Source organism: Apiospora kogelbergensis, assembly GCF_038363985.1.
Source record: "Apiospora kogelbergensis strain CBS 113332 chromosome Unknown utg000005l_segment0_segment0, whole genome shotgun sequence".
NCBI lineage: Eukaryota > Fungi > Ascomycota > Sordariomycetes > Amphisphaeriales > Apiosporaceae > Apiospora > Apiospora kogelbergensis.
This window is the reverse complement of record NW_027117422.1, coordinates 3,365,188-3,387,997: the sequence shown is the minus strand read 5'-3', so window position 1 is coordinate 3,387,997 and position 22,810 is coordinate 3,365,188. Positions and strand designations below refer to the sequence as shown.

At 54.1% G+C, this 22,810-nt stretch overlaps 9 protein-coding genes across 9 annotated transcripts; 5 read left to right on the top strand and 4 right to left on the bottom strand.

Moving 5' to 3' along the window:
- Positions 1–2,539: 2,539 nt before the first annotated feature.
- PG998_007700 (uncharacterized protein) lies at positions 2,540–3,416 on the top strand (the record flags this gene model as incomplete). The annotated part of the gene is made up of 2 exons (XM_066874516.1): positions 2,540–2,824; positions 2,874–3,416. The coding sequence occupies 2 exons, from the start codon at positions 2,540–2,542 to the stop codon at positions 3,414–3,416; spliced, it is 828 nt and encodes a 275-aa protein (XP_066730461.1).
- A 2,714-nt stretch (positions 3,417–6,130) lies between these two features.
- On the top strand, positions 6,131–6,502 carry PG998_007699 (uncharacterized protein; the record flags this gene model as incomplete). The annotated part of the gene is made up of 1 exon (XM_066874515.1): positions 6,131–6,502. One exon carries the CDS (start codon positions 6,131–6,133, stop codon positions 6,500–6,502), a length of 372 nt encoding a protein of 123 aa, XP_066730460.1.
- Positions 6,503–7,272: 770 nt separating this feature from the next.
- PG998_007698 (uncharacterized protein) lies at positions 7,273–7,617 on the top strand (the record flags this gene model as incomplete). The annotated part of the gene is made up of 1 exon (XM_066874514.1): positions 7,273–7,617. One exon carries the CDS (start codon positions 7,273–7,275, stop codon positions 7,615–7,617), a length of 345 nt encoding a protein of 114 aa, XP_066730459.1.
- An 847-nt stretch (positions 7,618–8,464) lies between these two features.
- Positions 8,465–9,520, bottom strand: PG998_007697 (DnaJ-domain-containing protein; the record flags this gene model as incomplete). The annotated part of the gene is made up of 1 exon (XM_066874513.1): positions 8,465–9,520. The coding sequence occupies one exon, from the start codon at positions 9,518–9,520 to the stop codon at positions 8,465–8,467; it is 1,056 nt and encodes a 351-aa protein (XP_066730458.1).
- Positions 9,521–9,901: 381 nt separating this feature from the next.
- PG998_007696 (uncharacterized protein) lies at positions 9,902–10,717 on the bottom strand (the record flags this gene model as incomplete). The annotated part of the gene is made up of 1 exon (XM_066874512.1): positions 9,902–10,717. One exon carries the CDS (start codon positions 10,715–10,717, stop codon positions 9,902–9,904), a length of 816 nt encoding a protein of 271 aa, XP_066730457.1.
- Positions 10,718–13,138: 2,421 nt separating this feature from the next.
- On the top strand, positions 13,139–14,603 carry PG998_007695 (uncharacterized protein; the record flags this gene model as incomplete). Its single annotated transcript, XM_066874511.1, has 3 exons — positions 13,139–13,309; positions 13,373–13,943; positions 14,017–14,603. The coding sequence occupies 3 exons, from the start codon at positions 13,139–13,141 to the stop codon at positions 14,601–14,603; spliced, it is 1,329 nt and encodes a 442-aa protein (XP_066730456.1).
- Positions 14,604–15,631: 1,028 nt separating this feature from the next.
- Positions 15,632–17,307, bottom strand: PG998_007694 (RNA polymerase III Rpc4; the record flags this gene model as incomplete). Its single annotated transcript, XM_066874510.1, has 2 exons — positions 15,632–16,742; positions 16,781–17,307. Coding segments are annotated over 2 exons (1,638 nt in total), but the record flags the coding sequence as incomplete, so codon positions are not given.
- A 383-nt stretch (positions 17,308–17,690) lies between these two features.
- PG998_007693 (urease accessory protein ureD-like) lies at positions 17,691–18,740 on the bottom strand (the record flags this gene model as incomplete). The annotated part of the gene is made up of 1 exon (XM_066874509.1): positions 17,691–18,740. One exon carries the CDS (start codon positions 18,738–18,740, stop codon positions 17,691–17,693), a length of 1,050 nt encoding a protein of 349 aa, XP_066730454.1.
- Positions 18,741–19,159: 419 nt separating this feature from the next.
- Positions 19,160–22,719, top strand: PG998_007692 (Cohesin subunit psc3; the record flags this gene model as incomplete). The annotated part of the gene is made up of 4 exons (XM_066874508.1): positions 19,160–19,465; positions 19,543–19,591; positions 19,650–22,008; positions 22,068–22,719. 4 exons carry the CDS (start codon positions 19,160–19,162, stop codon positions 22,717–22,719), a joined length of 3,366 nt encoding a protein of 1,121 aa, XP_066730453.1.
- Between the last annotated feature and the right edge of the window lie 91 nt (positions 22,720–22,810).

The window sequence follows — 22,810 nt, the reverse complement described above, 5'->3', positions numbered from 1 at the left end:
GGCACTGATGAAGTCATAATGCCTGGCAAGGTGAGTCGGGTCAGACAGGATCAGACATTGCACCTGAAGATCATGTCTTTAGAACGCTTCATGACGAGACATGTCAACAAGGTCAATCGCGACGTCGCATACGGTATCAGCGGGCCTTGGAACAAACAAACTTGGCAGCTTGGGGATGACTTCTCGGTCTCTGTGTATCTGACTATCACCTATCTATCTGCCCTTCCGGACCCCGGAGCCGGATCTGCGCCTGTGGCGTTCCCATATCCTGCTTGCCGGGTCAAGGATTCCGGATGGAAGAAGTCAATCATGCTTACTTGGGGTTAAGCATAGGGATGCAAGCCGTCCCGCATCTAAATATGTGTGCATGCAGATCAATGGGTAGCCACAATATCTCCTAACGATCGACACGCATATTGACATGGTTAATCCGCGATATGCACTCGGATCAGAAGGATCGGGTATATGATGCACACATGGTCCGCTTCTTTCGACTATCATCCCGCCATCACGCTCCACGGGCCGCGCAAACCATCCCAAGGAGCATGCTGTCTTGACTAGCGCCGCGCGCTTATCATGATCTAGAAGCCATGAGATGATGGCAGAGATACGTCACACATCGCTCTTATCAGTTGGAAGCTGTCGTTCCATGGATATATTGTCACGATGATCACTTGGGCCACAACGCGTGTTTCCCCAATCAGCTGGGAAGTGTATTGCTGCTGTGCCCATAATGACATCTGCACCAAGGAGGAGTGATGAGGCAGATTTTTGGGTCCAAAACATTGCTGAGAATTTCTCCCCAGTCCGTCCTGCTTGGTCTTTAGGAGAGACATGGTCGATCAAGACTTGGGCATGCATAGCGGACCACATCTTTTGCCAGAAGCATTTATTATCGGCTTATTTCACGATCTGAAGCCGGATCGCATGTGCCTGCAGCAAGACTCACAACGCATCTTTTGCCGTGTTCGTTGCTTGCTTGGACCGCACGCTCACCACTTGTCTTGCGTCCATATTATATGGGATCTTTCGAGGTGTATGTGAATTCAAGTAGATACACGTACTTTTTCCACTTCTTCAAGCACGCCGTCACAGTACAGGCTACCCAGCAACTCACTTTCTGTATGTCGAACCTCGAGATTACTGTTACATCGACACTTATTCATGGACGAGAAGCAGATGCTCCAACCCATGGGATATACATATGATAGCATCTATCGCTCAATCGCCGCTACCGCTTATCTAGCAATGCCCTGCACATCCCCTTACGCTGATGCTGGCGGCCCAGGATACGGGGTATACATAGCATAGGACAATGTTATTGTGCCCTATCATTAGCAAATCGTGTTTGGATGGCAATGCGGCTATCAACGTCGTTCATAAAGCTCGATCTTCCTTTTAGTGGTGAATGCCCCTTGCCAGGCCTTCACATATCCCAAACCACGCCTGAAGAGGCGCTCTGTATCATCCAGTGCGTACTCCTCAGTCCAGAGGAAATAGGAGACGATCCTGACCAGCAGTATCATCACACCTTGCTACTCTCGGATTATAGCCAAGGACTTTCACGGTTATTCGTGGCGGCTTGGACCGCCCCGATATAACAAATCCCATGGAATGAGGCGGCTTTTGAGATGGTCTCTCGAGAGCCCCTTTGAAGCCCTCCGAGAGGCTGGAACTGCAAGAACTTAAGGTCCAATGGGGCATTTCACTGCTACTCGTATAATATCGCAATGGCTGGCGTAACAGGATACGCCCCTGATGCCAGATTAGTCTGAATCCACCCGCTATTCTGCCATGGCAAGAATGACAGCCCCTTTGGCATTCGCCTAGAAGCTGTGCTAAGAAGAGTAAGGTTTATACCGAAAAGCGCTTCCCAAAGATGGATCGTTAACTGACAGCGGCCAAGGTGCCATACTAGACATGAGGAAATCCCTGCTCGTTAGTTGAGCGTTGGTTGCGCAGCCTTCGACGCCTCCAATATGTAAGATACATGGCTGTGCTTTCGGTGAAATCTTGTTTGAGGTGCGCAAAATATCGCATAAGCAATTCACGAGCCATTTTCCAGCCACAGCAGCCATGTAACGCCCTTCTGTCCTCAGGAAACGATAGTAGCGGCGACGAGCATATGGAATGAATGTCCAGAGTCAGTCGGGAGATAAGTATGTGGCACAAAGGTTGACGTGCCGAGACAAGCTTATGCATATCGATTGAGGTAAGAAGCATTGGGAGAAATGTGTACGATGAAGCCGGCTTCACATCAACCATCGCACGTTGCTGCTTCCCGGCAGTCGGATTGGTTCGTTGGCCTGTGCGTGCGCGCCCATGACGTACAGCGATGGCTCGGCTTTATTGGTCGTGTATTGAGGGTGAGGGGGGTAGCCCCGGAAACAGCAACCTTCTCGAGAGCACAAAAGACAAACGACGATATTACCTTATGTGACTACGCAGAAGCACGCGGTTCTTACGCTATTCTTCTTTGTCCACCGTGAACCGTCCTACGTCAAGACCTCTGAAAAGGCAAGAAGCAACCATAGTCAACATGGCAGAATCCACATCAGCAATGCAGCACGTCAAAAAGAGGCTCGACGAGTACCTGGGAGAGCAACCAAGCGCCGTTGCGCCCGCCTCCATCGCTCAGACCATAGCCAAGGGGTTTCCCGCCGCCGAAGATGATGTCGAATCCTATCTTGGGACGCTCTGGCAAGCGGTGACCAAATCCGCCCAGGGCACTCCATACCACCACCCCGCTCACGACAAGCTAGTCAATGTGGTCAGCGAGATCATGTTGCTGCCGAACGACCAAAAGATCCGCATCTGGGACGAGGTAAGTAGTATAGTATCCTTGCTCCAGGTTCTCGGTCGAGCGATATCAGAAAGCTGACGGCCGCGACCCCAAGGAACAAAAATGGAACGACTTGCCCCTGCTTGGAGTCGAGTTCAGAGAGATGATCAATGGACCAGAGATCGTCGACGATGAGGCAGAGCAAGCCGTCATTATTCGCTCGTGGGCCAACTTTCATGCATTTGCAGCGAAGCTGAACGGGCAAGGAGTGACCGACTGGTGGGACATCCCGCTCTGGATGCTCCGACAGGGCTTAGAGGAGGATTTGTCGACGGCGCCCAAGCTCCACGACTGTCACATCATGGCTGCGGCCCAAATCATTGTGTACAGCGGCGCCATTATGCTAGCCACCAAGGTCATGCCCGAAGAGCAGCTCGACGACACGGAGAAGCGCATGTTCAGCGCCGGCTCTCTGTTCAAAGGCGAGGCTGGGTATACTCTTGAGAGATGGACGTTCTGGGCCCGACGCCTGCACGAAGAAGCCGAGAAGTGCTCGTCAGATGAAGTCAAGAACTCGGCAATGCGGGCGGCACGGCTGATGGAGATATGGCTCAAAAGGCGGCAGGCCGAGTAGAGAGGAGGGAGAATACAGACCAACTGCCGTTCGGGTATTGCATAAGGACATGAGAACGTAGCTACAGGTATTGCGTACTATCAATACAAAGGCGGCTCTGTTTGAAATCATTCGGCACAGGGTCCAATCTTTGAATGATGCGATATGTATATACACTTGGACCGTGCTGTTCTTCAGACAGTACCAAACTGGCAATCTTCTAATCTTACGATGTCATTTCAACAAGGATCCGCTTCACCGAGCCCGCCTCTATTCCGAGACAAACACGAACTCACCACACAAGCTTTCCAGCTCCAAGCAGCAAAACACTTACGCGAATGTAACGACTCAGCTATCTTCGCGGTGTTTCGAGGTAAAGGAGAGGGCTATCTGGTTCGATAGGCTTTCTCCTGCGATGCTGGTGGTGAGTTAGTCAAGAATAGGCTTGCAAATTAGCTTCACCCTTCAGTGGGTTACCACGCGGTTGGGCGTGCGAGCCCGTCGGCCGGGCCACCAGTTGGGGCGCGCGCACATCGTGGCCCGCACCGACGCTGGACTTGGGAAATAGGTGTCAAGCTAGGAGAAATGGCCTTGATGGCCTTACTGAGAGGCCGGGAAGAAGAATAAGAAAAAGAAGGGCCTAGGGAAGAAGAAAAAAAACCCCCGCAACTCGGCCGGACTGAGGAACGGACAGCGACGGACATGGGCCGGGCTGAAGTGCCAAATTTTGCTGACTGACTAGCTAGCGAGCAGACACATAAGTCGGGGTGGCGTCTTAGCTATTATGCATGCCGTCAACGTATCAATCATCTTCAGAAAGTGGTAGAGTGGGAGGAAGAGATGCAGCCCGACACGCGTGGCGGGGTGGGAAACGGGGCAAGGATGATCCTTTTCATTACACGTCACGAAGAAGCAGAGGAAGTCTGGGGATGGAACGTCGACGTCGGGCCTGTCGATCGTTGGACTTCTGCTTGGACTCGCGGCTCAGTCCCCTTCCCGTCGGACGTTTCGAGTCGCTTGTCGCATGAGCTTCATGCGCGGCCAAAGGTTTCGATGTCGCAATCGTGGCGTGACAAGATGCTAAACAGCAATGCTATCTCGAGAATTGCAGGGCAGTGCAACTGGCTTTTATTTTGTGATAGGTGATGGACCTCGAACCCCAAGCTACGTGAGTACGGAGCACCCTAGTCAGATATCGCGTGTTAATAGTCGGTTACTAAAATACTAGTAGTAGAGATCTGGTGGTCCACTCGGCCCTGCCACCAGTTCAGGTGAAGACTTGGATCGACAGCACCATCGTCGAGGCGTGCAGGCGTGCTGAATAGTAGACAGGAATGTGGGCAGCAACCCGGCCCCGCAGTCCATGATGGCCTCCTTTCTGGCTTTCCTCACGTTTTTGTGCCTGCAGCAATTACACACATACATACATACATACACCCACACCTTGTCACTTGTCTGTAACCTCTGCGCCCCAAGCCGCTAGCGACCCAACCCCACCGAGGGCGATTATCACCACGGCCGGGCTCAATGCGAAAGTCAGGGGTAAGATGCAAATTTTCCCCCGCTGGCAACTGGGAAGACTCGCTGCAGCTGGCGTAGAGCTACAAGGACTTGTTCCTGGCGGACCGGCGCACGCGAGAAACGCCAGAGCGGGAGGCTGGCCCAGACAGACACTACTGCAGAGCTAGACATGGTCTTATCCAGGGCCCTAGGCCGGTTGTGGGTGCAGCATTAGGACTCGTACTCACTACCACCGAAGGGGTTAGAAGGCGTTGGGCCTGGGGCGCTGTGAATGGCTCTTGCTGGCTAGCTGGGCACCTTCCAGAACCCCTGCAGCTGCAGCTGCAGCTCAACTCACCCCAAGTGCAATCGGTGCTCAATCGGTGCTCAATCGTTCGTCGTCGTCGTCTTCTCCTCCCTCTTCTAGTCCCCAATCCCTCTTCCAGTCGACCGGGAGGGGAATCTTCTGTTTCTATTCGTAGGGTTGGCCTGAAAGAATTGGATCGCATCCTTGCCCTGCATTCATGCTTGAACGGGCAGAAAGGCAGATCTCCACACCACCATCTGGAACTTGTCGCTCACTCCTTGTCTTGACTTGACTTGACTTGTCTTGTCTTGCCTTGCCTTGCCTCGCCTTGCACCTCTCCTTCTGTTATCACCCTCGTTCGTCTGCTATTACTATCTTACGTATCATTGTAACTTACCTACTTCTTCCTCTCGCTTACAACCCATTCCACTCTTTTCACCCCCTTCATTCATATAATCGGCCATCCCCAACCTTCCTACACTGGAGGACCCTGCCGACCTAATTGATAAACGCCATCTTCTGCCGTCAACCGGACCCCCATACACTCATTCATCATAAAATCTGAGAACCGCCACGCCACGCACACTCCTTCGTTGACTCGCGTTATTTCAGAACATTAGACGGTCGATTCCCGCCCAACAAACCATATCAGGGAGACTGGTTGGAAAATATACCTTTTCTGCATTTCTCCTCCGCGTCATATCGCCCACGACAGGATTTGGCATAAGACTCGACTCGAAACCGGACGAGACGTTGGACTGTATCACCTTATCTCGTGACTGGTCGACTGTCGCCTTGCGCCTGTACGCCCCAGAGCATATTGTCAAGAACAGTTGATAAGGGAGACATCTTTCTGCGCGCCCCGGCCAATTCATCACCTTGAGTCTGTTCCTGAACTTAGACGGAAACAACACCAAACACCGCCATCATGCCTAGCTTTCTGGAGAAGATCCAAGCCAAGATCGAGCTTTATCGGCTCGAGCAGCGCTACACGCGCAACCGCAACCGGCGCTCCACCTTCATCAGCAACGCCGTCTACGTCGATGGCGAGTACGTCTACCAAACCCCCAACACCACAGGCTCGTCGACAAACAGCTCCGCAGCTTCGTCGCCCGTGGAAGAGTACAGCCGCCACAGTGTAGAAGACCCCCGGTCGCCCACACATGTATTGGAGTCACAAACGCCCGCGCAAAAGAAGCGACTCAACCGCTTCTCCTCCATGCCCGGCTTCGGCTCCCTATCAAAGACCAGCGCGCGCGACCTCCGAAACAGCGCAGTTGATGTTCATGAAGTACGATAGATACTCCCATGGCCTGGCGTTTCTGGCTGTGCCAATCTCGAATCACCAAGGAGTCGACAAGCGACTGCTGCTGTATTAGAACCAAAATGTGGGCGGATCACGCATTTGGATATATATCATTTTATTTTTGCTGTTGGCCAAGAGCACCGGGAGAGCTAGACGAGTATCCACGATCTCATCGCGTCTCGACAAGGCCACATGCGCCTTTTTCTTTTCTCTCTTTCTTTACGCATTGATCAAGACCGCATTATGGGAGGGGAGGTCTTCGGGAAGATCTGCCGCCAGTCCCGCTAGGATGGGGGAGAAAGAAGACTGTTGTCGCTATGGGCTCACGCCCGAACGTCACAGCATCAATTGCGTTGTTGCCGCTTGGTGGGCATCGGTTTGGGGAACTCATTGGCGGTGTCGGCACAAGCGCGCTCCGAGCACTATGATGCTCAGCTGTGTATATATTTTTACGAATGTGAAACGAATCAACACTTACACACACACATGCATCTTGACGACTCACGCTTCTGTGTTATAGCCTCCCCGAAAGCAAACAAATTTGATGTTGATGGCTGGGTCCTTCGTTTGGCGCGCCAAGCCGTATCAGACTTGCACGGCGTCGCATTTTGCCGTGGAAATGAAACACCACGTGACGTCATCCAAGGCGTGGCCATGTTATCTTTGCAATTAATCGACGCCACGGTGACACAGAGTAAACATACTTCTTACTGGTATCTTCTCTCGAATATATTAAATTATAACCAAGCCATCAGGTAGTGAAGATGCTCCGCAACAGAAGTATCACGACTCGACTCGCCCTTGGCGTGCTCGTCATCGCCGCACTCCTCACAACCATCGACGCACACCCAATCCAGGCCAAAGACGACAGCAACAGCCAGCAACACCGTAAGCGCGGCTCCGTCTTCAGCGGTCACGGTCTGGTCTTCGGTCCTTCGGTCGGCGGTGGCGATGGCGGGGCGTCCTCGTCATCTATAACCGGCGACTTCGGACTGGTCGTCACGCCGGGCAACGTACAGAAGGCGGGCGGACTAGCCACATCACAGACGGTTGAACTGGACGGCGTGCCGTACAAGGTCGCCGGCGGAGATCTTGCGGTGTCAAGGTGAAAAGGGAAGGGCCCAAGAGGCAGTGGTGGGCCGCAATCATCTAGCGACTTCGTTCGTTCACGCGGCTTCCCGGCCGGTCTCTTGATTTGATGACGCGACAACGACAAGACAAGGGCAAACACCCCTCGAAGTCTTTGTTGCATGTGTGTGGTACAGGTTCAGCTTCCTGTCATGTTTGGCGACCCATGGCTTGGCTGTTGTTGTGAAATGAGCTCGTCTACGGTAGCGATGAAGCGATGCGGGAAAGAACAGCCTACGACTCCAGGTTTGCGCCACTCGGCGCAGAACCCCTCCAGCCAGCTTGAAGGAAAGACGAGATCGGGACCTACACGAGCTGCCCCGGTTTCGACATACCTTTCCTGGCCTTTCAATAGGGGTGGCTCGTCTCTTATCTCGAGATCCGGCTCACCATTATTCGTCTTTTCCAGCGCCCGAAAGGGCGGCGCTGAACCCAATACGTGTACGGGGTTCGTAAGGCTCTCCTAGCGACGTGGCACTGCGAAACACCGGTACGATGTGACGGGGGCATGGCTATCGCTATGACAGTTGCCAGCCAACTCAAATGAACAGGAGGCAGCTCGAGGCTTTATGTTAGCCAGTATAGTATTTCACGTATGGGATACCACCAAGGATTTCTGGGTGACTATAGCTCTCGGATGACGGGCGTAGGAGTTGTCTACAATTCAGAGGAAGTGGCCCATTTAAAAATCTAAGAAGATATGTATTTGAGACATTCCGTATATTGCATCGCTAGGGACGACAAAGAAAAACAAGACACGACAAGTACGCCTGGTGACCCTCCCAACAGGGCTGAGAGTATAACTTGGCGGACGAGCGATGTCCCCTGCTAAGCACCACCCAGGCAGAGGTCTGGCAGCTCCATGCCGAATCTCCAAGTGATGGCGTGTGATACTGCAAAAAGACCCGTTCGTGCTACTGCGTCCCCATAGCATAGTGTATGGTAGGCCTCGCCAGCGCCCTCGGCCGCCTTACCAGCATATCTTAGGTACTGCCTCCACGCCGGGTCCGTCGTCTCCGTCACCGCCGTCTCTTGCTTCGCCGCTGCTGTCTCACTGTTCTTTTCCTGCTCCTCCTTCTTTTCTACTTCTTCCCCGCCCTTCGTGTCCTCCACCCCCTCCTCGCCCTTATTCCCATGTTCCACACTCCCCTTGTCGTCCTTGCTCACCAGACTCTCCACGCTGTCATTCCTCCTGTGGTCGCCGTCGCCGCCATCGTCGGCATCCTCTTTGTCGTTGGGAGGTGCCCGTTGAAAAAGAACCCCCCGCACCTGACGCAAGCATTGGTAATACTTTCGGAGTCTGGCACTGGAGCTTAGGTGTGACTTCTGCGCGCCCTCGGATCGCGGGTATTCGCGGTAGTCGTACAAGCAGCGGTCTTCCCCGTTGGAGAGGGTCTGGTACGCGGCGTAGACGAGGCGAAACCTCTCCTCGGCCGCATTGGCTTTTATCGAGTCGCTAGCATTATCACCGTTGTTTGGTAACGCAGCCGAGGCAGCAGACGTCTGGGTCTTGTCCGGGTGGTACTTGCGCGCCATTCGACGGTAAGCGGCGCGAAGTTCCCGGCCCGAGGCGTCGGGATCGATGTCTAGTATGGAGTAATAATTTGGTGGCGGAGAGCTGCCGGGCTTCGAGAGGAGTGGGTATTCGGGAGGCGGCGCACCGCCATCGCTTCCTGACCGATATCGTTGCTGACGGCTGGCGTAGTCGGATGGGCGTAGGAATAACTGGCGGTACATAGTTCCGACGACGAGTGCGATAAATACCAGGAAGATGACTTCGCCGACGAAGTGCCAGCTGCAGATGTACATGAACCAGCTTGAGAGTCGTCGTTTCGGCCTCGGCGGATCCGGTGATTCGTCGACATTTCCAGAGTCTTCTAGCATTGCTAGATACTCGTTGTATCTGGCTTGGACAGTCTCAACATCCTCGCGAAAACAGAAACGATCCATTTTAGTGACGTTCTCGGCGGATACGGTAGAAGATAGGCCTCGGGGTTTTCAGTTGGCAAGAAAGGAGTTATTAAGCAACCGTGCATGCGTGGGACCTTTCACAGATGCCACAACCACGATAACGGCTTCTTTGTTATGGAACGACTCGGCCTTTCGTTGTCTCTCGGAAAGCTTCTTTGAATGAAAACACAATCCACCTGCCTTGTCTGTTTCTCGGGACAATTGCTTTGTTCATGTTCGTAAGTCACAGGCTTGATTCTAGTATTGGGGTTTCCCTCTGGCTTGGTGACTATCTACTGCCTGTCGTATGGTATACTACGTATAGATCGCTTTGATGGTTTCCGCGATCAAGCGGGCAACATGGTGTCCATCCTGCCATACGCCATCATGCGTACCCTTCATGTCTTTGAACACCAAGTGGTTTACCTGTTCTTTCTCCAGTACCTCAGCCATACCCTCGAGTTCCGGTGCATCGACGAGCTCGTCGTCGGGCGATCGCCCGAGCACGGCGACTTCGCCCCCCTCCCAGTGCGACCGGAAGCCCCCAGTGTACTTCATGGGCGATGCGCGGTCCCAGGTGGACGGGTCACCGAAGGCGGATGTGATGAAGCCGGCGTACCCGGGCCCGAAGCGGTCCACAAGGCCCCGGAGATCGTAGATGCCTTGGAACCCCACGACGGCCTTGGGCAGCTCCACGCCAGACGGCACGTCGGCACCTCCCAAGGCGGCCGCGCCCATCAGCAGCTGGTAGGCCATGGTGGCGCCTGCGGAGTGGCCGATGACTATGTAGTCGCTGCCGAAGCCAAAGGACTGCTGCAGATTTCCCAGGGCAGACCAGACATCCTGGAGATGGGCGGGATGTGTTGCATTCCGCAGTTGCTCCGGCGGCGTAGACGCTGGGTCCTGTGGAAACTCGGGATGCGGGCTCAGCCTATAGTCGATTGAGGCGTACGCAGCCACCCTGGAGCTCTCGGGCAGGGCAATGAAGCGATTCAGTGAGGGCGTGAAGTCAAGGTGAGTCTTGCGCGGGTCGCGCCATGCGCCGCCATGTAGATAACTGAGCCCAGCATCAGATAAAGGTCCGGGCATGTAGACATCGACATGTAATGCAGACGAAGCCTGGCTCCACATGGCCTCTTGTACGGCAAGTCTACTTACATAACCCAGGTATTGCCTCCCAAGCCACCATCATCCGCCTTTCTCCAGAGACCTATCGTCTGGAGATCATGTCGGCCGTACTTTATTTTTTTCGTATTGCAGCGCTGATGGGTCCATGACATCAGCAGAGGCGCTCGGGAGCCGCCTCTCGTGTTGCTTGGCTCCTGTGATAGGGGGATGAAATTGGCGGATGTATACAAGATTGGTTTTGACTGGCGGAACGAAAAGGAACGGGAAGCATGCGGGGCGGGCAATCCGCACTCCGCAGTCCGCAAGTCGGATAGGCGGTTAGGCAGAAAGATGCGGATAACGGGACGGCCAATCAACCATTAGTTCCTCGTTGCAATTTCCTTTGGTGGTATACGATGGAGCGGACCTTCCAATGGCGGCGGAATCAAAGCGCAGAGGCACAGAAGCAACCGACTAGATCCTTGGACTGTCATTACACTACCGGAGAAACCAAGAGGCGACCCTCTTGAGGGGCAGTTGTCCACGGCTATTGCCCACGGCTCCTTTGCGCCAGGCTTCAGAACAGAACTAGCTGGCGGGCAAGCTTCCTGATCTGGCGCCGTGGTCCACCAGCTCCCGACGCCCTGGGTCAAGCCTCGCCAAGAGACATTGCGAACTTGACAGCTCGGTGCGGCCATGTTCCTCGGACCGTTCTATATGTAGAGATGTCGTGCAGCCGCACAGCCATATCGGTAGCCGGGCGAAGAAATACCGTCCCACCAAGGCCAAGCGGTCTGGGCAGTCTCCTCTTGGTGGAGCAGTTGGGGACTTCGGAAACCTGTACCGATCTTCGGTTGCTCAACGGCAATGTTACATACATAGTAGGGTTTCGAGGCTAGCATCTCGGCCAGAATGATATTGAACATGGCCCGATTTGGCCCCAACGCTTCGGAAACTTCAAGAAACCGCAAGGGTGGTCAGCCAGTTGCCTGTGCATTAAGGCATTGCCGTCAGACTGTCGCAGCGTATTTGCGTAGCTGTCAGCAAAAGCCAAAAAGCCCAGTCGATGAAACGAGCGATGACCAGTGTTGGCATCTTGCACCCCAATTATAGTGGGACGTACGCAGGAAGGAAGAAACCCCCCTCCCCTCCCTTAAGGGGCCCTTAAGGGGTCAAAGCGGATTGGGAGGGAGCTGAGAGGCGCCGTCTACTCCATCCGCCTGCCACCATCGATTCATCTCGAATTGCCTGAACCACTTTCGAAAGATTAACACGAATCTGCCGTTCGGTCCCATTCCGAAGTCACTCATCCCATGCTCAGGTGTCGGCTGGTGCTGCCGGCGATGTGACGATGTGACGATGTGACGGTGACGGCGTGACGATGTGACGACGTGACGACGTGACGGGCGTGTCAGTCCTGCATGCATACCGCGTCCGGTGGGTGGTGGCGGAACACTCTTTAGCGTGAAACTCGACTTACATACATTCATACATTCATACGTTCATACATACATACACGAGAATAGTAGAGCCAAACAATGTGCGCCTCCTTTAAAGCTGAATGTCACCGAAACAGCCGTCTACCAGCACCCGAGATCTCGTCGGCGTTGGCGGTCTCGACTCATGCAGTTGGCATTGGAGCGGCTCATCGGAAACTCCAATGCTGTCCCTGGCCGTCGTGCTCGACATGAGCTACGGAGTACGACCACGACCAATCAGAGTATACAAACGCTGATTTGATGGCCGAGGCAGCAGCCGAGGGATCGGACATTGCCAAGACAGCACTGGCCGGGCACACCCTCCCGGGGATTCCAACATCTCAACCAATCACCTTGGCCCGGAACAAATATTGCATAAGGACTGCATGCATGTCGACAGGGAACACCGCTTTCTCGAAGCTACGTACGGAGTACCTGCAGCTCCTCAACACCCACCGGCTCCTGCTGGGCTCCTTACGCTAGTCAGCTAGCCCGCCGGCCAAACAACCCGGCCAAACGACCCGGGCATTGAATACTGAAAAGTGTGACAAGGGGCGCATCACAGCCTGCCAAAGGACGCCCGCACGCGAGCCGTGTGCAGGTAGCGCAGATGGCAGCTTTGCTTCAGGCAGAAAGCGCTATGGTTGTCTAGATTGGTCCCTCTGCTGCTGCACTGGGATCTACCTGTCTTGCAAGCCTGCAAAAGCTGGCTATACATATAAGACATGGCAGCATGGTGCATGGGGGGCCCTTTCTCTTCACCACATGGCCGGCATGAGCCTGTCGTAGTTCCACTTGTCTGGAACCATTCCTTCCCGTACATCTGCCTTCCCTGAGGGTTGCTCTGGACTATATGTATGTATGCATCTGTTTTCCCTCGCTTCCCTTCCTAGAGGCTTTACACTGTCTCGCCATTCGTATTTGTTCTGTTCCCCTAGGTCGGTGCAATTCACTCGTCGAAGATCAGATGGCGGCCCAGGACCCTACACTATCGATAGAAAACAACGGCTTTCCACTGCTTGTTACGGCTGTTACTTTCCTCGTCTTGACATGGACCTCCGTTTTATTGAGGACATACGTGAGGGCGTTCATGTTGAATGGATTTCAATCAGATGACTGGCTCATGCTGATCGGCCAGGTAAAGACTACCAACCTACCCCTTTCCCCCTGCTGTTGGGATGCTGACAAGGGGACTATCTAGGCTGTCTTCACTGTATCATGCGCCTTCGTCATGGCCGGATACTTCGCGGGGATGGGTCGTCACAACAAATCCCTCGACCAGCCCAGTGAGATCAGGGCGCTCGAATTCCAGGCCCTCGCCACGGCGTCATATGTGTTGGACATGATGTTTATCAAGCTATCGATTGGGATATTTCTTCTCCGACTCGCTACCCAGAAACGATACCGGTATCTTATCTGGGGAAGCCTCGCCGTCATCGCCATCTGGAGCCTGGCCTTATTCTTCTGGAATATGTTCCAGTGCAACCCGGTCCAAGCCCAATGGGACTATACGGTGCTCGAGCAAGACCCTACTGCCCATTGCGCTTCGGGCGACGAGATTGTCAACGCTGCGTACGCCCTTTCGGTCATGACGATCCTTTCTGATTGGCTATACGCCCTGATTCCAATCCCGATCGTCTGGAACGTTAAAATGACAACGCAAACGAAAATCACCGTGGTATTGATCTTGAGCATGGGCGTGTTTGCAAGCGTGGCCACTTTGATTCGTCTAAAATTCCTGTCGGACCTTACAGACTTGAGTGACATCCTCCGTAGGTCTTCGCTCCTGCCCCGATCGTGTCTCACGAGTAACTGTGTTTGGCTAACCTCCTTTCTTCCCCCCAGATGGTGGTACGGATTCCATGGTGTGGACACTAGTCGAGCCCGGCGTGGCAATCGTAGCATCGAGCCTAGTCACCATTCGGCCATTACTTCGCGCGTTGAAGGTCAGGGGCTTCACCTCGAGCGGGACCAGCAAGCAGCAGCAAACCGGTCCTTTCAGTAACGGGCAGCCGAAATCGCGAGCGACCCGGTCGAAGGGCGCCATGCCTGGGTTTGGTTCCAAGGACGTTACCTTGATCGACATCGAACTGGGACACTCGAGGAACGGCAGTCTACCCGGTGCTGGGGATTTCGGCACGACTACACATATCACAAGTCGCTCACGGTCGTCTTATATGTCGCGTATTCCCGAGAGGCCCGACACGACTGATCAACAACCGTCCCGTGCGAAAGGTGCCAACCCTAAAATCACCCGTCGTGTCGAGATCAGCAGCGAGCCCTACGTTTCTCAGTCGCGAGAGACAGCGGATACTCGGGGGACCTTTCTGGACGGCCAATCGCGGAGTTCGTCTACGATAGAGCTCACGACAGAAACGCAACACGATAATGAGCGAAGAAACAGCCAAACAAAGGCACCGTCGCGCCGGTGACAGCCCGAGGAATGCAAAATGAGGAGACAAAATTGGGGAAAATAATATGGAGGGTCGCATCGTCTAATCTACTGACTGTATATATAATTGGTGGGCGGGAACATGGCATCGAAATGAATGACCATACATTACGAACTGCTCCAAGGCGACGTTATTGGTCGCTTTTCTGGGGAAAGCCATTTGGCTGGCTGGCGCAATAGGATATGACAGATACCCCTTTAGGCTCCGGAGTTCAGAAGCCTTAAAACATATCTTCTGTGTTTCACAGTCGTCGTCGTACATAAGTCTTCGCACAATGGATCGTGTATGGGGCTACTTGCCAGGATTGGTCTTGGGAATTGGATGGCTGGGCATGCCCCGGCAAGGCGCCTGAGCGATCTCAACTGCCCGATTACCCGTCTAGGCCGCAGGAACGCCTTTTATCACCAAGCCTAGGACTGCTGCTACCCTTGACAGGGGTTCACGAGTACCAATCCTAGCCCTCCGGTAGGGCAGGACAACCCGAAACAGTAATGTACATACCTACATAACCTTTTGGAACATAAACGAGATGATAATATTACCCGGTACTTATACCACAACTGAACCACACTGGGCGCATGAATACCCCGAGTTCCATCATGGGACGGGAAGTCTATATCGAGCGGCTAGCACACAGACCAAAACATAATCGGCGATGGCAGGACCGGTATTGGCCTTTTGACGCAGATATTGTTTGTTCGGTAAGTTGTGCCATGCAAGAACTGAATCCTATTGCATAGCTGTCGATGGCTTGCTCTGAGGTAAATGGCAACTTTATACATATTGCGTAGGGTATCAATAGTGGTGGACACACGGGAGGCGTTATTGCCGATGTGTAAGGGGTATCAAGTTCGGTTTTGCTATTTTCTTCTGAACGAGGCCGCTATGTACTCTTTCTGATGTCCTCGGCTTCCCTGAAGCACCACAGCACATGTCTTAAGTCACGATCCGTTGCCTAGGCGTCTTCTCGTCCCATAACAGCCACCTCAAGTAAGTGACTGCGATCGTTACAAGCCTGACGGATCGGGTAAGCCGTGCTCCCCCAGATCTGGATCCCAATCCTCTTCTTCGCCAAATATGGGTGCTGCAACAAATTTGTTGTACACCTTGCCCATACCGGTGGCCTTGCCCTGGCCGCCGGCTGCCTCATTCTCGGGTTCGTCTACAATGATGGCAGTGGTCAAAAAGCCTGTTTCCGTTCCCAAGCGGAGCTCATAAGGCATACCACCCCAGTCCAACTCGACCTTGCCGGACTTTCGTACATTTAGCTTTCCGATGAAACCGCCTTCGGCCGGCCAGGCAGATGCGGCCGATACCGATGCTTTGGCGTCTGTCTTGGCACTCTTGTTGTTTCCTGGGGCTGCGTCAATCTCCACCAGGTCGTCGTTCTCCGACACTCTGGAGAGAGGGGGAAGGATGGGAGGGAACTGGAATAGGTACAGCCGGCCATCTCTTTCATGGCCGTGCTCTTCGTCGCCAGGCTGTGAAACGTTCAGCTCTTCCATCAGCGCTCTGGTATCAGCGATAGAGAACTGGGTCTCTAGATCTTGCATGACCTTCTCGCGTTTTCTCTCCTTCGCCAAATCCCGTGCATCCAGCTCCTCTAGCTTGGGTTTCTTCTTCAGCTCTGGTGAAGGAGGTGCCTCTGTCTTGGCAGGAATGTTATCAATATCCATCGCATCCTCCGCCTCCGTTCCAGGTTCCGGCTTGACCTTGACGTCGTCGTGATTGGGAGGTGCAGCATGCCATAGCCCCTCGTCTTTGGCGGCGGACAGCTCAGCATCCTTGCCGCGCAACATCTCAGCGCGCAGATCAGTATAAATCTCTTCGTCATCGTCTTGTTGCTCTTCTGCTTCGAGCTCTGCGGTCGTCGCCACCTTGATATCCTCTTTCTTGTGTTCGACTCGTGGAATGCTGTAAGGCATCGAGCCAGACGACTTTTGAGAGCCACCGTAGCTCGACTCGGCGGTGCCATCGTCGCGCAGCTGATCGATGTTGACTCGTACGTCGTTCGCGCGTCGGTCCATGTATCTAGGGAAACCTTCTGGCTTTGCACCGCCTCTAAAGGTAGAACCCCCGGGCCCGCTTCTACCATAGCCGTTGTAGCTGCCGGATGCACTGCCGTATTTGACACCATCTGCGAAGGAGTTAGTGACCTGTACTTCAAGAAGCGCTGGGGATGCTCCGCAGGAGGTAACGTACCAGCTGGGACTGCGGAGAAGGGCCCATGGCCTGTGACGGTTCGTCTGACCATGCCGCCTCTTGAAGAATCACCACCGCGGCCGCCCCTGCCGCCCCTCCGGGCTCTTCGGTCAGCGTCGCGCTGCTCTCGTTCCTCTATTTTTATCTTGGCCTGTAAATCTCTTTCTCTTTGTTCCTCCAATTGTGCTCGGTCGCCAGAATTTCGTCTTCTAGCTCGGGGCTTCAACCTCGATCCGCCTCTAGAGCTGGGTGCGGGAGTAGCTGATTGTGAGCCAGCAGCGCGGCTGGCGGCACTCGAGGCAGCAACATCTTCTGGTACGGCAGTCGGCGCATTGGCTGCCCCGGTGTTGTCGTCGACATTTTCCGAAGTTGCGACAGGCGTCGAGGCAACCACGGCAGACTCTCCTCTGGCGGCTGTGCCTTCGCGGCCAGCTCTGGCAGCACCCCCTAACTCCACCACGCGAACCACGAGGAGGCATTTCTGTTATACCATTGAATGCAGCAAAGGCGTAGATGGGAAGAAGTCGTCACGATTCTGGACTTCAGATAAGAGGAGGATGTGACTAAGATGTGGGAAGTACCTATTCAATCAAGTACTCGAGTTGGCGACAGGTGGGGTCCTTCCCAAAAAAAAGTCCTGGCTTGCACAACTCGGCTTATGGTGGGGGATAAGAGCTTGGAAAAGTTGTGCCTTACTTTACCGCCTGCTTACGAGGTGCGAGGTACGACAGACATGGATATCTCCAGTCGGCGAGCCATACGTCACACGGTTGTCACAGAGGTAAACAAAGTGCTCGAACGTTCGTTGTCAAGGTAGTTTAGGTGCAGATAAGTTTCCAGCAATTGCGCCTGGTGGATTGTGATTCACCGGACACATAGGAGGGCATCCTCGCCAAAATTCCGCTCAAGACTAGCTTCCTGCGCAAGCATTGAACCGATCCAGTTTCGCCCAGCCTCGACCGTTGCTGCACCAAACTTGATGACCATACAGCTCCTCACGTTGGCAGCTGACCAGAGCACGCCATCTTGACTTTCTTGTTGAATTCTTGTAGCCCGCCACCTTTCAAGGGCGGACCGTTCCGCGCTCTTTTGTCTCTCTTCTGTAGTGCGGAAGTCTCTAGCCCCTATTCGAGGCAAAGCCGAGAATTCGGTGCGGAAGAATTCGCCCAGGCTATTAGTCAAGGGACCCCGTAAGATCAGAGTCCCGAAAATCGCGTGGCCATGCATAGCTTCCCGTAAAGGCATTGTATGGGCAGACTTGGGCGTCCCGTCGAGCAGCACAGTATCGCGCACAAGCAGCCTGTCCTTCAAGCCGGTGCCTTGGTTCTTGAGCCATATCTCATTACGGCCTGTCCATTTCAAGAGGTCCCAGTTCTCACCTCGTGCAGCACGACCATGCGTGACCCAGTCGAGCAAGCACAGGGACGCACTGCCATTGAGATGAAAGGCCTGACCTTGTTCGTACAGACTGCCCTCAAAAGGCTGTACTGGGTCTGGTAGAAGACACAGTGCCGCGCCGTCTTGGATATCGACAGAGAGCTTCTGACGCGTAATCGTGCCTGGGATGGCGGGCTTGAAGATTTTGGTGTGTCCCTGAGTCACGATACTTAGACGCGCCAGAGACTGTATATCGATTCTGAGGTTGACCTGGTCACCGCCCACAAGACCGCCCCCATAAGATAGTAGAAAGACCACAACGCTCTGCTGGGTAGCCTTGACGGTAGGTGATATGAGCTTCAGAGGATATTGGTAGGTGATACTTTCCAGGGCTGAAACGTCATGGGGGAGGAGCCGGACCACAATGTGCCCTTCACCAGCAGCCGACGCTGATTTGGGAAACGGAGAGATCATGGTCCAGATGTCGGATTGCCCAACAATGCAGTTCGAGTGTGTCAGGGCCCCAGTAGCCAGCATTGTGCAATGGCAATTTATCTTCAAACATTGAATCCATACCTTGGAGTACACGTACGGAGAGAGCTCCAATCGCCTGCCATTCTAGGCTAAGGTTAGTGTGCCACAATCCTGGCAGGGGCAGCTTGGCCCGGAGCAGGAAGGGGGGAGAGAGGCCTAGGCAAGCCAGGCTGCCAGGGCGCCCTTTTAGGCCTTTAAGCTTAGGCGCGTTCACTCCAAGACCTGTATCTCCACCATTTTTGGCCAGCTACCTGATAAACACGTCTTGTCTTATCCCCTCCAGACCTTGTACGAATCCGTTCATGCTAATGAATCCGACGCGCAACTCGTACTAATCGCGCCAACAACCACAATTGTGTTCCCTTGAAATGATCGCAAATCACTGAACACTCCTGTAGATGCCACAATCACGAGCGCCCCTAATGGAGAGCTCAGACAACAACGCGACACCCACCCCGTCGGCTGCCGCCTCGCGACGACGATCTGGACGCGTCGTCAAGGCACCCAGGAAATACTCGCCCGAAGCATCGCAAGGCACCGCGTCGAAGCGCAAGAGAGATGCCGAAAACGACGACGAAGATGGAGAGAATGAGGACCCCGACCAGGCAGATGCCGAAGAGGCAAGCGGCGATGACATGGACGAGGACCAGAGCGCAGACGAGGATCCGGAGCGCACGCCCAAGAGGTCGAAAGCAAAACCTAAGAAGCCAGCCGCGAAACGCGCCAAGGTGAACGGAAATGCGCCCCCGCAGGCACATCCAACGATGCACCTGCCCCGGCTTTGAGATTAGCTAGCAGGCCCAAGAAGAATGTACGAGTAGCGATTGCGCGTCGCGACGGAGATGGTCTATATGGTACGATACAGCATTCCCACCGCAAACACTGTAGAATCGATGCTAACGCGCTGCGCAGCCGAGATCTTCGCGTCTGGCGACTCCTCCAATGATGTAGCTTCTCACTGGTTCCAGCGCTACCAGCAGAACGAGGCACAGGCCCTGACAGACCTGATGAACTGTGTGCTCCTTGCGGCTGGATGTGACCAGCATTTGACCGAGGATGATATTCAAGACCCTGAAAACTCGGCAAACAAGTTGTCGGAGCTTGAAGAGGCCTATGAGCAGACCAGCATATCCGACTACCCCCTGATCTCGAGAGCCAAAAGCAGCAAGAACTTCCGCGAGCAGCTCGTGGGGTTCTTTGATTCGCTTGTTAGCCTCATCCACCAGACGGACGTTCTGTACACAGACGATAGTCTCTTAGAAAATGTTCAGAGATGGGTTGGAACCATGTCGTCTTCGGCACTGCGGCCCTTCCGCCACACAGCCACCACCGTCGGGCTGGCACTTCTCACGGCTCTGATTGATGTGACAAAGCAACTAGATGAGCGCATCACCAAATCCAACCTTTCCCTCCAGGCCGAGGCGACCCGCAGAAGCAAAAACAAGACCTTGGCTGCAAGTACTCAGAAAGCCTTGGACGCAGCCAACCAGAACCGCCAGATCATTGACGAGAAGGTTAAGGACCTCTTTAATATTGTGTTCGTGCACCGGTACCGCGATATAGACTTCAAGATCCGCTCGGAGTGTGTCGAAGCGCTCGGGACTTGGATTTGCACCTTGCCGACCGTTTACATGGCCCCTGAGTACCTACGCTACCTGGGCTGGCTACTATCTGATGTTGCCGTGTCGACTCGCCACGAAGTACTGAGACAACTTGGTAGAGTTCTGAAGCGTGATGCAGAGAAGCTTGCCCACTTCATCGACCGTTTCCGGCCGCGCTTGGTTGAGATGGCTACCACAGATGCCGACATTGGCGTGCGAGTTGCTGCCATAGCCGTCGTTGACACCCTCAGGTCTTCGGGCATGCTGGAACCAGAAGAGGTCGATGCTATCTGCAAGTTGCTGTTCGATACTGAAGTCAGGATTCGCAAAGCCGTTGTGCCTTTCTTCGACGCCCTTGTCAAGGAATTTATTGACAACAAGGTTGACGAGATCGGTGGCAGTGACGCTATCGATGATGTCTTTGGCGACGAAGATGAAGAGAACATGGAGTCTCTTCGGAAAGACTGGATCAACATCAAGGCACTCGCCGAGAACCTTGCGGTTTATAACTCGCAACTTGATGAGGAGCAGGATGAGATTCGGCATGGCCTGGACGTTGCCGCCGATGTGGTCAACGCGAACGTGCCAGAGACTCGCATAGCCCTGGCTACACAAGCCCTATATGAGAAAATGACAGAAATCAACAACTGGCAGGTTCTCGCTGGATACCTCCTCTTCGACCACACGACAAGTTCGCGATCCAAGAAGGCAAAGACGAATTCGGTAGAAGCAGCCATAAGAAAGGCTGTTGCTCCGACTTCCGCAGAAGAAGCTATATTATTGGAGGTTTTGGCCACCGCAGTGCGAGAAAGCCTCGTGCAGAGTGGCGGTGACCATGACAGAGCAAGGAGACGCCCGGGAAGGCTTGAGGCCGACGCGCAAGAGGACTCTGGTGTGCACCTTGCGGCCATCATCCCCAGCCTTCTCAACAAGTTTGGCTCGGATCCGTACGTTGCTGGAATCATCCTCCGCTTAGAGCATTATCTTGATCTCGACGTATTCCAACAATTACGTCAGAACTCGGCAACATACGACAAGCTCCTAGACGAGGTCACATCACAATTTAGCCGACACGTCGATCAAAGCGTTCTCAATGAGGCAGCTACAGCATTCATTCACGCCCGGCAGTATGAGGAGCTTGAGGAGGTCGTCGACAGCAAACTCTCAAGTCTCTGGGATAATTCGATCAACTCTTTACGGAACTTCGAGAAGACCTGTGAGCTCAGCGTACGCGGTAATCTTGACCGTGCAGCGCTTATAGAGCTTGCCAACGTTCTGAAGAAGATTGGAAAGCTGGCGATGGTAGCGGACTGTGTAGAGATTCTCGAAACCCCCGGAGGCGAGAGTGACTACAGCGATCCACCAATCAAGCTTTTGGTAGAAATCGTGCACAGAGGCTTTCTGACGGAGCCGGACGACGACCTCGACGACCCCGAAGATGAAGTGGTGGCTTTCGCCATCAAATGCTGCCAGTTCTATCTGATGTGGAAGGTTCGCAGGGTACAAGTGACAGTGCAAAATGAGGAAGACTTTGCCGATGAGGACATCAATCAACTGGTAGCACTTCGCAAAGGGCTCGTGAGCAACCTCATCAAGACATTGTCGTCTCGTGGATTCAATGATGACCTGCGTCTTTCGAGCACCGGCAGCGCGTGCGATTGTTGCGCCATGTTTGTGTTCCTGCGCCCGATAGTGGAAGGGCCGCAATCGGGGAAATACAGGGTGTTAGGGGGTTGCTCGAGGAGCTTCCGTCGGCTTTGATTCCCGCGGAAATTATCCCAATCTTTGATGCCGCGGAACGTGCATATGCCAAGCGCGCCCACAAAGGCTTGAACGAACCGGCGGAGAACGAGGACCCTCTCTCCGACGATGAACCGCCAGAGGACGACGAAGACGAGGATCTCACGGAACAAGAAAAGCAAGCGGCAGAGCTCAAATCGGAAAAGATCTTATGCGAACTTACAGGAAAGCTAGTCCTTGGCATCTTGGCCAAGGTGATTGACGCTACCGGACCGCATGCGGGCAAACTGCGAAAGCGACTCAACCGCAACAAGACGAAGCTCGGACCCAACTACCGAGAGGTGGTTGCATTCCTCGACGAAGATCACCTGCGGGAAGTGAGAGGAGCAGGCAAGAAGAAGGCATCGAAGGCAAAAGCCAAGGACGGCGTAGTGGCGGCCAAGAAACCCGCCAAGAGCGCCGAGATAGCCATAGATGATGACGACGACGAGGCCAATCCTTTCGAGGATGATGAGCCAGAGGAGGGGTCGGCTGAGGATCTACGAAATAGGGAACTGCTCGAGGATCCAATTGAGGATGACGAAGAGGAAGAGGCAGCTGCAGCTGAGCCGATGGACGACGACAGCATCGTAGGCGACTGAGCGTGGGTGGGCAGTGCGTGTACGAATGAGCGGACGAGCGGGCGGCCTGAAGCCGTTGTTGTTATCAGGATAGATGAGCCTTACGACTTGA